Source organism: Andrographis paniculata, unplaced genomic scaffold (assembly GCF_009805555.1).
Source record: "Andrographis paniculata isolate CXL003 unplaced genomic scaffold, ASM980555v1 Contig66END, whole genome shotgun sequence".
Lineage (NCBI taxonomy): Eukaryota > Viridiplantae > Streptophyta > Magnoliopsida > Lamiales > Acanthaceae > Andrographis > Andrographis paniculata.
This window is the reverse complement of record NW_026137602.1, coordinates 3,437,559-3,450,566: the sequence shown is the minus strand read 5'-3', so window position 1 is coordinate 3,450,566 and position 13,008 is coordinate 3,437,559. Positions and strand designations below refer to the sequence as shown.

At 33.3% G+C, this 13,008-nt stretch overlaps 2 protein-coding genes across 2 annotated transcripts; one reads left to right on the top strand and one right to left on the bottom strand.

Moving 5' to 3' along the window:
- Positions 1–4,111: 4,111 nt before the first annotated feature.
- LOC127262972 (shikimate O-hydroxycinnamoyltransferase-like) lies at positions 4,112–8,342 on the top strand. The gene is made up of 2 exons (XM_051291855.1): positions 4,112–4,635; positions 7,388–8,342. Exons 1-2 carry the CDS (start codon positions 4,228–4,230, stop codon positions 8,264–8,266), a joined length of 1,287 nt encoding a protein of 428 aa, XP_051147812.1. The 5' UTR covers positions 4,112–4,227; the 3' UTR covers positions 8,267–8,342.
- Positions 8,343–10,189: 1,847 nt separating this feature from the next.
- Positions 10,190–12,404, bottom strand: LOC127262988 (heat shock 70 kDa protein-like). The gene has a single exon (XM_051291888.1). The coding sequence runs from the start codon at positions 12,272–12,274 to the stop codon at positions 10,328–10,330; it is 1,947 nt and encodes a 648-aa protein (XP_051147845.1). The 5' UTR covers positions 12,275–12,404; the 3' UTR covers positions 10,190–10,327.
- Positions 12,405–13,008: the final 604 nt, after the last annotated feature.

Here is a 13,008-nt window from a genome sequence, read left to right as displayed (position 1 = left end):
ATTCCAAAAATTTTTAAACGTATATTTTATTTTTTTTTTAATTTATATACATTAATTTATATTTTAAAAAATAGTAATAATACTATTTATATAAAAAAATTATAAAATACTAAGTATAATAATTTATTATTAATAATTTATGCAAAAATGAATAACCTATTCATGATTGACAGAGTACAAACAAAACATTATTAAAAAGATCTCAAACTCCTCACGTCAATTTTTCCATTTTCATCCGTCCCACTTATTTTATTACTTTTATTTTTTATAAAATAATTATACATTTTAATCTTATTTTTAAAAAATTACTTTATAATTTTTTTAAAAATTTAATTATACTAATCAATTATCTTAATCTATTATTACACTATAATTATTTTCACTAATACATTTTAAATTATTTATTAATTATACTCCTCTTAAATTCTCGTGTCTACGGTACTGCGGATAAAATATCAGGACGAAGGGAGTATGCAAGTACCACGTGAAATAACTGATTAATTTAAAATTTGTATGTATATGTATGTCCTGATCTGGACAAATATTAGAATTCATTAGGCATTCTGAACATTTATTTATTTGAAAGCCAAACTGATTTATTTTATACTGTTCCCTTCGTTCCATAATTAAATATTCATTTATTTTTTACACGTAGTTTTAGAAATATTAGTATTATATTTGGATATAGTAAAAATAAAGTAGAAATGACTAAAATAATCTTATTACTATGTGTGATATAAAGGTAATGACATTTGTATAATATATTGTAAGTTGTAAATGCATTTGTAGTGTTAGGTAGATAATATAATTACTAAAAAAAAATGAATATTTTATTATAAAATGGACTAAAATGAAAAAATAAATACTTTGTTATGGAACGGAGAGAGTATATATTTTTTGAATTTATGATAGCACAATTTATTTATTATTAATATCACGTTAATACAATTCTTAATATTTACAAAATTCCTTAAGGTGCGTTTGTGTAGAAATTTGAACAGTAAAATTTTAAATTTAAATAAGTATTTACTGAAATATTTAAATAGAAATTAATGTGATATTTTGAATATAAAATTAATTTTAATTATAATATAAAAAGTAAATATTAAATATTTGATTTGATATTTTTGAAAAAAAAAAATCTGTACACAGGAAAAAAAATCAATTAAATTCATTCAAACAAAAACACCCGCAACGAAACCCTAAATCAATGCCGTCTCCCCGTCGCAATATCATCTCCGATAGATGAAAAATAAATTGTTCTGGGATCTTTATATTTAATAAAAATTATAAATATTAAGTTTCTTATTTCTATTATTTGTTTACATAAAAAATAATTTTTTATTTCTAACTATTTTTTTAATTATAAATATACAAAGCAAGCAATACATAAATGACAACACATTGTAATATTATATATAACACATATTCTTAAAGCACATGATAATATACATGCAACACAATATATTAGTATAATGTAAATTATAAAAATAAAAAATTATTTAAAATTATATATAAAATAGAATTGAAGAATGTCATGATAAATAGAGTTATGATTAGAATAAAAATACTAAATAAATTATATTTGTGGAATTAAAATTGTATAAATGAAGTTTATGGATTGAAGATGGCTTACCTGTCGACTTTATTTTATTATACAATAGTTACATGTTTTTTTTTTTAAAAAAAATTAAAATAATTACATGCTTTTGATGACATATGGAGTGTATCATTTTATATTATAAAATATCATATCGTTTCTTTTATATTTTGATATTTATGTACAACAAAGTTGTTTAATGAGATTTTTATACTTCATTCGTCCCGTAAGAAGGTTGTCATTTAGTTTTTACGTTATTATATTTAACATTAAAAATATCATTTTATTTGAATAATTTACTCGACAAATATCATTGTATATGTATTATAAAAGACTAATAAATATATTTTTATTTTTTTTATTTATACTACGTATTAATATCATAATTAATATTCAAAGATCAACACACAAAAAGCCAATGACAACCTTCTTGCGGGCTGCAAGAATGTTGTCATTTGGTTTTTGCATCATTGTACTTAACATTAAAAATATCTTTATATTTGAATAATTTACTCAACAAATGTCATTGTATTTGTATTATAAGAGACTAATAAACATATTTTTGCCTTTTTCTCGTGATTTTTACTGCGTATTGATATATTAATTAATATTTAAAGATCATCACGCAAAAATATCATGATAATCTTCTTACCGGACCAAGGAAATATTAAATATAGTAATATTTTCGAGAAATAAAAAAGTTAATAATAAATTGAATAATAAACATATAAATTCACCCCATACCAACTAAGCTACTCCGAGTAGGGCCTGGGGTCTAAGGCACAATTTTATATTATTATTTTCACCTCTTTTTAATCCGATTTTATAAAAGATGATACTCCACCTGTCCCTTAATAATTTATTTATTTATTTATTTTGGTTCGTTCCATAATAAAGTATTCATTTTATTTTTAGTAATTGTACAATCTACCTAACATTACAAATACATTTTCAATTTACAATATATTACACAAATATCATTATCTTTATATCATACCATACTAACATGGATAATTTAGTCTTTTTATCTTTATTTCTACTTTAGAGGAAATATATTTTTATTTAGTTATAGTAAATTTATTATTTTAAATATATTTAACAAATATAAATTAATTTAATTAATTTTATAATATTTTACCCATAGAATTGATCAATAAATACATTATTTTGTCGCACAAAATATCACATCAAACTATTTATTAAATAAAAATTTAAATCAACGTTTTATTTAAAATTAATTTCAAACCAGACCAAAACAAATTCAATAAAAAAAAGCTTATACAAATAATCTGGTTTATTATTATTTTTTTTAGGATCTAATAATAATACTAATAATAGTATTCTTTATTTTTAATATTCTAGAATGAATTTATTTCGATTTTTTTTTTTAAAAAAAAAATTAAATATAAATAAAATATTGTACTCCTAATACCAAAAGCCGCCGGACGCGCACATTCGTGCACGTCTTACATACTACAGAGAGATTTTTATCATATTTTTCTTTTCCTAATTCTTTTTTGGCTCAATTTCTTTTCCTAAATTTAAATCACTTTTTTTTTATTATTATTTAAATATTATATTTAATACTGTATTATTTAAAAATATAATATTTTACTTAAAAATATGAATATATTACATAACAGAAAATAAAAAAAAGTGAATATTCAATATATAATTTAAACTCAAGTATCTTTATTATTGAAATTTATATTTTAGAGAAATTCACTAATTAATATAGTAATGCTATTTTTCAATTTATGGCAAAACTGTTTATAGCTATTTAGATAAAATACAGAAAATAAATTTTATTATATTTAAAATCAAACCAAATTTCATTTCTTAACAATAAAATTAAAATTAAAAATATAATTTTCAACTTGCAACAAAAACCACGAACATGTTCGCTACATTCACTCAATGTTATTAAAAAATAATACTCATTTTATCCCATATTTATTTATTCATTTATTTTTTTTACGGAGTTTTAAAATATTAGTGTAATATTGAAATGTAATATAAATAAAGGTAAAAAAGTCTAAATTAACTTTATTAGTATTGTATGATATAAATGTACATTTGTGTAATATATTGTAAATTGAAAGAATATTTGTAATGTTAGATAGACAGTACGGTTACTAAAAAATATAAATACTTGTTTCGTCTGCCAAATTTTCTCTCATTTTTCTTTTTAGTCTGTCCGCTAAATTTAACTCATTACTAATTTTGACAAAGTCAACAATTCAACATTTAACAATTATCCTCAGTTCAAACTTATTTACAACAAATAACACTACTTTATTTAATTCATGTAAGTTGTAATAATGATTATATAAATAAGTATTATATATTATATTCTTATTTTATACCATCAATAACTTTGATCGGTAGTTTTCACGTGCCGGTGACTGGTTGACAGGAAGACTTTTGGTGGTAAATTGCAAAAAGGGCCTCAACTTTTATGTAATTCGAATTTGGGCCAACCAATAATTGAGCCTATAAATGCACAGCTAGACGGCGTTCCCACCTCCACGTGGTCTCCGGTCACATAGAGGCAGAGTCAAAATCGAGCTCCGGAGTAACGGTTTTCCGATCGATCATCGGAGCTTCCAAATCGCCGCCGTGAGGTCATGAAAATCAATGTGAAGGAGTCGACGTTGGTGCGCCCGGCGGAGGAGACGCCACGTGTGAGCTTGTGGAATTCTAATGTCGATCTAATCGTCCCGAACTTCCATACCCCCACCGTGTACTTCTACCGGCCGAACGGCGCCGATAATTTCTTCGATGCGGCGGTGATGAAGTCCGCGCTCGCACGTGCGCTCGTTCCTTTCTATCCGTTGGCCGGGAGGCTGAAGAGAGACAACGACGGGAGAGTTGAGGTCGATTGCAACGCCGAGGGAGCGCTCTTTGTGGAGGCGGAATCCGACGGAGTAATAGATGATTTCGGCGACTTTGCGCCTAGGCATGAGTTCCGCCGCCTCATTCCGGCGGTGGATTATAGCCAGGGCATATCTTCTTATCCACTTCTCGTTTTGCAGGTGCGTTTGGTTTTTTGAGGAATTGTTTTGCACTTTTGCACTTTTTGCTATATGTGTGTTCTGCTGTTTTCTGTGGACCTAAAAAAAAATTTCTGAATCACATTTTGCTTACTTTACTTTTTCATATCTTTCTTCATTTCGAAAAACTCACACAACATTTTGAAAGCTACTTCAAATCGCTTTTCAAATCGTGTTGAGATTATGATAATTATGCAATTTCGTTTGTGAAGCTGGAGCTAAACATTTCAATGATGTAAGGTTTACATGCTCATTTTTGTTTTTTCTGATTGGAATTGAACATGAAATAATCGAGTGTTCCGAATAGATTCTTTCACATAGCTACAGTATAGAATTTTGCACAAAAATGTCTTCATTAACATTGTACACCACCTCGATTCAATCTATCTGTTGATTCAGTTCTGGTGAATTTTAAGGTAGCTTGTAGATCAACGGAATTTATTGTATTTACTAGAGAAGACAATTCAATAATTGCTAAACAGAGACATGGAAATTTAGAAGAATAAATATCTGAACTCCATTTCCCTAAGAGTTTTGGAAATTTAGGAACTGTCCAAAAATTTTACAAATGGCATAAACTGATAACATAGCTGCTTGATGTGATTATCTTACATTTCCAAAATTTTGAAAAGTGTGTATACAGATCTAGCCCTGATTTCTGTGATTCTGTTTTGCCTAAAGAATTTTTTCTCTACAATAATCTATATTTGTCCTTTTGTTCTCCCTAATAACACCAAGATAGAACATTATTATCATTTGAAATAAATATCTTTTACCATATTAAAGCATCATAACACAATCAATCAAAACAAATTAAAGATTTTCTCTCTTGCTTGCAATAACTATAACTGATTATTGAATCTGGGCAGCTACATGAACAATAAAAATTTTAGGTACAGAAATTTGATGCACATTTATTTGGGATGTTTGGAGTATTTATTGGGAGGCATATACTATTGCGTTTAGGGATGTTTTTATATATGTATTTTATTTAAATAGCAGATCATTGCCTTATCTTTAGCATTTATATATTTGGTCCATGCTTACCATACATAGCTTTAGGCATTAAACCCTATGAATTTACTTGAGATCTTTTGTAATATTTACTATATTTGATTAGGAAAATTGTAGAAAGAACATAGCTTACAGTAAGTTCCATTATAGTGAGACGTAAAACATATTAATTTATGCTTTTAATTAGTCCATTAATTACGCTGAGAACGTGTAGAAAAAGGTACCTAATTGTTTAGCCAATACTTGTCAATATAGAAATGTATTTATGTAGGGCCCCCACTTAGGTGTGATTTCTAAATTTAAATTTAATTGTAGTTTGGTTATACTTTGATTAAATAATGTGTTTTATTGTGATGTTTTTGGGAAAAAAATAAATTAGTGTTAGGTTTTAATTTAAAATACTATTTTAATATGTTTAGATTGACTTTTTATTTTATTGCTAGATTAGGTACACATCTCGAGAATTGATTACTCTTCATCGAATCATTTAATAAAAAAATAAGCTTTATTTAGATATCGATAAAGTTGTCAATATAATAATGATAGCATTTTTATTTATTTTCTTTTTTTTTTCGTGTATGTATGATAAATTATTGAAAATGCTAATTCACATTGTGGAAGGAGAATTAGGTTTCATATTAATTGCGTGTTCAATTTCGTTTCTTCTTCTCTAAATTATAGAGTGTATTTTTATGAATTTTTTATCACAAAATATTTCATCCGATATTATTTTAATACTAAATTCAAATCGAAATTTTTCAAACTTTATCCAAAGACACACACCTATGTCTTTTACTATATCATTTGTTTCTTGAAATTCAAATACAACTACTTGGGTGAAATTGTACGTTGTACGGAGCTAAGAAATACGTTTGATTATGTTTAGATACACTAAATAGTTTAAAAATAGTAAAAAAATTAAATAAAAAATTATACTGCTTTTGCGTCATTTTTGTTTGAGGGTTTGGATTTTGGGTTGGGATTTGAATAGTAAAAATTTTGAATTTGAATAATTGTGATGTGATATAAATAAGAATTGATGTGATGTTTTTAATGTAAAATTGATTTTTAGTATAATATAAAAAAATGAAAGATAAATGTTTGATTTGATGTTTTTTGAGGGAAAATTTTGTGGGAATAGTAGAAATCCCACAAAATCCCTCAAACAAACACATATTTTTATATTTGTATAATATTTTTGTACAAATGTCTTTCTATTCATATTATAAGATACTAATTGAACAATTTTTGTAATTTTTTTTTTAATTTGTATTATGTTTTGATATAATAATTAATATTAAAAAATAAACACGCGAAAAGTCGGACGGAGGTAGTATTCGATGTTACAGAACTAGCTATTGTATTTGATATTTTTGGCTGTGAATTGTGATATCTTTAGAAAGTGATTTTTTTAGTAAAAGATGAGTACAGGGGTAATCGATAATTGAATGTGTATGTATACATATAGAGACATAGATATTCTCTAAATTAGTGTTTGTTTATGTTTTGAGATGCTTTTTATGTCTTTGGATGGCAGTGCAATTTACTTGAAATAGAAAATGCTTTTATTATGTTTTAATTAAGAGGACTATAATATCAATTAATTTGTGTAGTAGGATTATAGTTCTATTATTATTAACTATTTTCTCACGTTTTATATTGTTCTTTTTTTCTATGAAAGTTTTAGATTATGATATTTTGAATGTAAAATTATCGTCAGGTGACGAAATTCAAGTGCGGAGGAGTTACCATCGGCACGGGAATGCAGCATCACGTTGTCGACGGGACCTCCGCACTCCACCTGATAAGCAAATGGTGCGGCATCGCGCGTGGCGACGACCCGACCTTCCCGCCCTACATCGACCGCACCCTCCTCCGCGCCCGCAACCCGCCGCAGCCGCAGTTCAAGCACGTCGAGTACCACCCGCCCCCGTCGATGCCGCAAGACGGGCCGGCCCCCGACCCGGCCTACGCCATGCTCAAGCTAACACGCGACCAGCTCAACGCCATCAAGGCGAAGGCCAACGATGACGGCAACACCGTCACCTACAGCTCCTACGAGATGCTCTCGGCCCACATCTGGCGCTGCGTCTGCCTCGCCCGCAACCTCCCCGATGACCAGGAGACAAAGCTGTACGTCGCCGTCGACGGCCGATACCGCCTGAAGCCGCCGCTCCCGCGTGGATACTTTGGAAACGTGCTTTTTACGGCGACGCCGATCGCCAAGTCGGGCGACCTAACGTTGAACCCGGCGTGGCACGCCGCCGGGAAGATACACGACTTCGTGGCCAAGATGGACGACGCGTACTTGCGGTCGGCGCTCGACTACCTGGAGCTCCAGCCGGACCTCAAGGCGCTGGTGCGCGGGGCCCACACGTATAAGTCGCCGAACCTCGGGATTACGAGCTGGGCGAAGCTGCCGGTTTACGACGCGGATTTCGGTTGGGGGAAGCCGATATTTATGGGTCCGGGTGGGGTGGCGTACGAGGGGCTGAGCTACGTTTTGCCGAGCCCGACGGACGACGGGAGCCTCTATGTGACGATTGCGCTGCAGCCGGAGCATATGAAGGTGTTCGAGAAGCTTCTGTATGAAATATGAGTGAGGTAATGTGTTTATTTTGTGTTTTGAATTGAATGAAAAATGGCGGGGAAGGTGGGGGGGGGGGGGGGGGGGGGGGGGTGGGAGGGGGTATGTTGTGTGTGTGTTATTTCAATTTTTCGTTTTGGTGTTTAATGTTCTTTGGAATTTGCTGAGTGAAATAACAAATAACCACTTCTGCTATTAATTTTTGATTGTGAAGTCATAGGTTCGGTGCCTCTTTTGTATCGACCAATTGCCAACTGTCATGTGTATTTTAATTTTTTAATTTTATTAATTTTTTTGTTTTAAAAATATATATATGGCCGATGGTGATTGGTCGGATCACAATACATTGAAGGTAGGGTAACTGAACCCGTGAAAGTTATGAATTAAAATTTTTGATGCTTTTAAGTCTTGTGTGTTACTGTTTTCGTAAACCCTAAGTTCTTAATTTGTATCAAACACAATGTCAAGAAATTTGACAGTAAATAAATTAAGGTATAAGAAAAAAATGCGAAAAATTAAATAAATTTTATAAAAATAAAAGAAATATAAATTTGATTGAAATATGTGAATCTTTGTTATAATAAATATAACATACCCTATTTATGTAATCTAAATGATGTTTACCAATTGACACACCATTCTAACCTATTAATAGCACGAAGGGACACAACTCTTAGTACATAAAATAAACAGTTATAATAATTAATATTTTCTAATTAAAATCTAACTTTGGAATTTCACCAAAATATCCCGTTTGGATAATCTTCAAATTTTGTTAAAATATCAAAATCTAAGAAATTACTTGAGATAAAATCTCATATTTATATCAAGAGTTAGAGTTATGGCCTTTGATTAGCAGCTATGATCAATTTTCCATTATTCCTTTTTTTTTTTGCTAATTAGGACACTATATTCATAAGAAAATATTTCCTTGGTTTGGCCCTACTTCTATGTGCACATTTTTCTTGTCTTCCAGCAAAAAGTTGAAATTTTCCTCAAAAATTCATTGCAAATATTTTCCCTTTTTGCATGGATCTTGACTTTGCCCACATAATTTCTTAAAAAAAAAACATAATTTTTCTCTTGTCCATAAGACTTTGCATTTGGATTTCACCTTATCAATGATAATATATTTAGAAATATTTTTTTTTCCTTATCCATTAATTTTCTTATGTTTATAAATTTCTAACTTATCCATGTAAAAAATATTTCTTTCAATCGTCCATGAATTTTATTTTTTCTATAAATTTCAATTATTTTTATGAAAATTATTTTTTCATGGTAACATAGATTTTTCTTAGACCTTATATTTATTTTAATTCAGAACACTATTATTCTTATTCACACATTCGGATAATTTTTTTGGAGTTGGTTCACCATTGGAATGCATATGTGTGGACAATTAATTTTAAATGATAACATAGGCTCTTCATATGCGAATCTTTTGAAGCCATATGACTCTACATATCATTCAAAATTCTTGTTCGGGTGTGTTTGTTTGGGGGATTGGAATAATCCCTCTGTTCATCCAATTTTTTTTCAAAAAAAAAAAAATCAAATCAAACACCTATTTTTTATTTTTTTAATATTATACTAAAAATTAACTTTACATTCAAAACATTATACTAAAAATTAACTTTACATTCAAAACATTACATCAACGCCTATTAATATCACATCATACAACTATTCAAATTCAAAATTTTTACCATTCAAATCCCAACTCAAAATCCAAATCTCCAAACAAACACACCGGAAATAAAAATATTCTTATTATAATAGAAGTAATATATATAAATACCAAAATTAAATTATAAAAATAAATTGCTATCAATACATCAACTTTTAATTAAATCGACCTCATTTAAGCCGTAAATATCATCCAAAATCCCTGAAATATATTTTTTATTATAATAAAAATAATAGATGAACAGCTACTCCTTAAATAATTTTATTAAACGTCCACAATGAACATTACACCACAATGTCTCAAAACCTCAACACAACAAAACACAAACCATACACATCAACTACATAAAACCTCATCACATCACTCTCACATAACACAATACCTTAATCAACTTCTTCAATCTTCGGCCCTCCGGCGGCGGCGCCACCACTTCCGCCACTACCGCCACCACTCCCCGGCATATCATCGCCGCCGGCGCCGCCCTGATACATCTTCGATATAATCGGATTGCACACTCCCTCCAACTCCTTCAACTTATCCTCAAACTCGTCGACCTCGGCGAGCTGATTCCGGTCGAGCCAATCGATCGCGTCGTCAACCGCCTTCTCAACCCTATCCTTATCGCCACCCAATTTCGCCGCGACCTTTTCATCTCTCACCGTATTCCGCATACTATACGCATAATTCTCTAGCGCATTCTTCGCCTCTACTTTCTTCTTCATTGCCTCGTCCTCGGCTTTATACCTCTCGGCGTCGTTCACCATCCGCTCGATCTCTTCCTTGCTCAGCCGGCCCTTGTCGTTGGTGATCGTGATCGTGTTCTTCACGCCGGCCGTCTTATCCTCCGCCGTAACGTGGAGAATCCCGTTGGCGTCGAGGTCGAAGCACACGTTGATCTGCGGCACGCCACGCGGCGCCGGCGGAATCCCTTTTAGCTCGAATTTTCCGAGGAGGTTGTTGTCCTTCGTCATTTGCCGTTCGCCTTCAAAGACCTGGATCAGTACGCCGGGCTGGTTGTCGGCATACGTCGAAAAGATTTGCTCCTTCTTAGTGGGGATCGTAGTGTTGCGAGGGATTAACGTCGTCATTACTCCGCCGGCGGTTTCAATGCCGAGGCTTAACGGCGTTACATCGAGGAGGAGGAGGTCCTGGACCTTCTCGTTACCTTCGCCGCTTAGGATCGCCGCCTGCACTGCGGCGCCGTACGCTACGGCCTCATCAGGGTTTATGCTTTTGCATAACTCCTTACCATTGAAGAAGTCCTGCAAAAGCTGCTGCACTTTGGGGATTCGTGTCGATCCTCCGACTAAAACGACGTCGTTTACGTGGCTCTTGTCGATTTTGGCGTCTCTCAAGCATTTCTCCACAGGCTCCATACATTTCCGGAACAGATCCATGTTTAGCTCCTCGAATCGAGCTCTGGTAATGGTAGCATAGAAATCGATACCTTCGAATAGAGAATCGATTTCGATTGTCGTCTGTGCGGTGGAGGAGAGTGTCCTTTTTGCTCTCTCGCAGGCGGTTCTCAGTCGCCGGAGCGCTCTGGCGTTGGTGCTGATGTCCTTTCTGTGCTTCCGCTTGAACTCCGACGCGAAGTGATTCACCATACGGTTGTCGAAATCTTCGCCGCCGAGATGCGTGTCGCCGGCGGTGGCTTTTACTTCGAAAATTCCTTCCTCAATCGTTAACAGAGAGACGTCGAAAGTACCGCCGCCGAGATCGAAGATCAGAACGTTCTTCTCGCCGCTTCTAGAAGCTTTTTTATCCAATCCGTAGGCGATTGCAGCAGCTGTAGGCTCGTTGATGATCCTCATGACGTTCATTCCAGAAATCGCGCCGGCGTCCTTCGTCGCCTGACGCTGCGAATCGTTGAAATAAGCAGGAACAGTTACGACGGCGTTTTTCACCTCGCCGCCGAGGAAAGCCTCCGCGACTTCCTTCATCTTCGTCAAAACCATAGACGAAATCTCCTCCGGAGAGAAGAGCTTCTCCTCTCCTTTATACTGTACCTGAATCATCGGCTTATCGCCGGCACCTGGAATCACCTTAAACGGCCAGTGCTTCATGTCGCTCTGCACCGACGGATCGGAGTACCGCCGGCCGATGAGACGCTTGGCGTCGAAAACAGTGTTCTGAGGATTCATCGCGACCTGATTCTTCGCGGCGTCGCCTATCAGCCTCTCGGTGTCGGTAAATGCGACGTAGGACGGAGTCGTCCTGTTCCCCTGATCGTTTGGAATAATTTCGACGCGGTCGTTCTGCCATACCCCGACGCAGCTGTACGTCGTGCCGAGATCGATGCCAATTGCTCTGCCTTCCGTTTTCGCCATAGCCAAAAAGCTCGATCGATAAGTATTCCTACGCTAATCGAAAAAATAGAATTCTCTGAGAGTTTTGTGTTGATCTTTTCTGTGTGTGTTTTGTTGATTTTGTGATGAACAGAGGAGAAGGGGCGGAAGCGTATATATATATATGGTGCTGGTGGGGTTCGCGTGAGTTCGAGGGGGTTCGAGGAGAGGACACGTGTACGGTGAGGATGTGGGCGGGAGGAGGGGCTAGATTTTTCTGAGGGTTATAAAACGGTGAGACGAGAGAGTTCTCGAGACTGCGGGAAACTGCTAGTACGGTCGGGACCGACTCTGTAAGCCTAATCCAGTTAATTTCAGCCATTTATAATTTAGAAAAAATTGTAAAAAATGGCGGTGTACAGATCCAATTATCATTTTTAACACCTCTTTTTTTCTTTTTTTTTAGCAAATTATAATATTATGTGCACTTTAGATATTATTTTTTTCTCCGGTGTCAGAAAAATGCACGTGAGAGTCAAGTACGCCTTCGAGGTATGATTGGTGTATACGTAGACATCGTTGTTGCTGTGCTCCGTGTGGTCGTCGGATAAGTGACGTGGAATTATTGTTTTTTTCATTTTCTCAAATTAGGATATTATGTTTATTTCGGACATTATTTTTGCCCTTTGGCGCCGGAAAAATAATTTGTTCTAGATTATTCTAATTTCAATTTGGTCCAATTGGGTCAAATTAAAATTAAAAAAAAAATAATTCCG

Excerpts from the sequence above, each read along its gene's own strand:
- LOC127262988 (XM_051291888.1), bottom strand. The coding sequence starts at position 12,274 with ATGGCGAAAACGGAAGGCAGAGCAATTGGCATCGATCTCGGCACGACG.
- LOC127262972 (XM_051291855.1), top strand. The coding sequence starts at position 4,228 with ATGAAAATCAATGTGAAGGAGTCGACGTTGGTGCGCCCGGCGGAGGAG. Across the intron at positions 4,636-7,387 it reads ATCCACTTCTCGTTTTGCAG|GTGACGAAATTCAAGTGCGG; the intron begins GTGCGTTTGGTT and ends AATTATCGTCAG.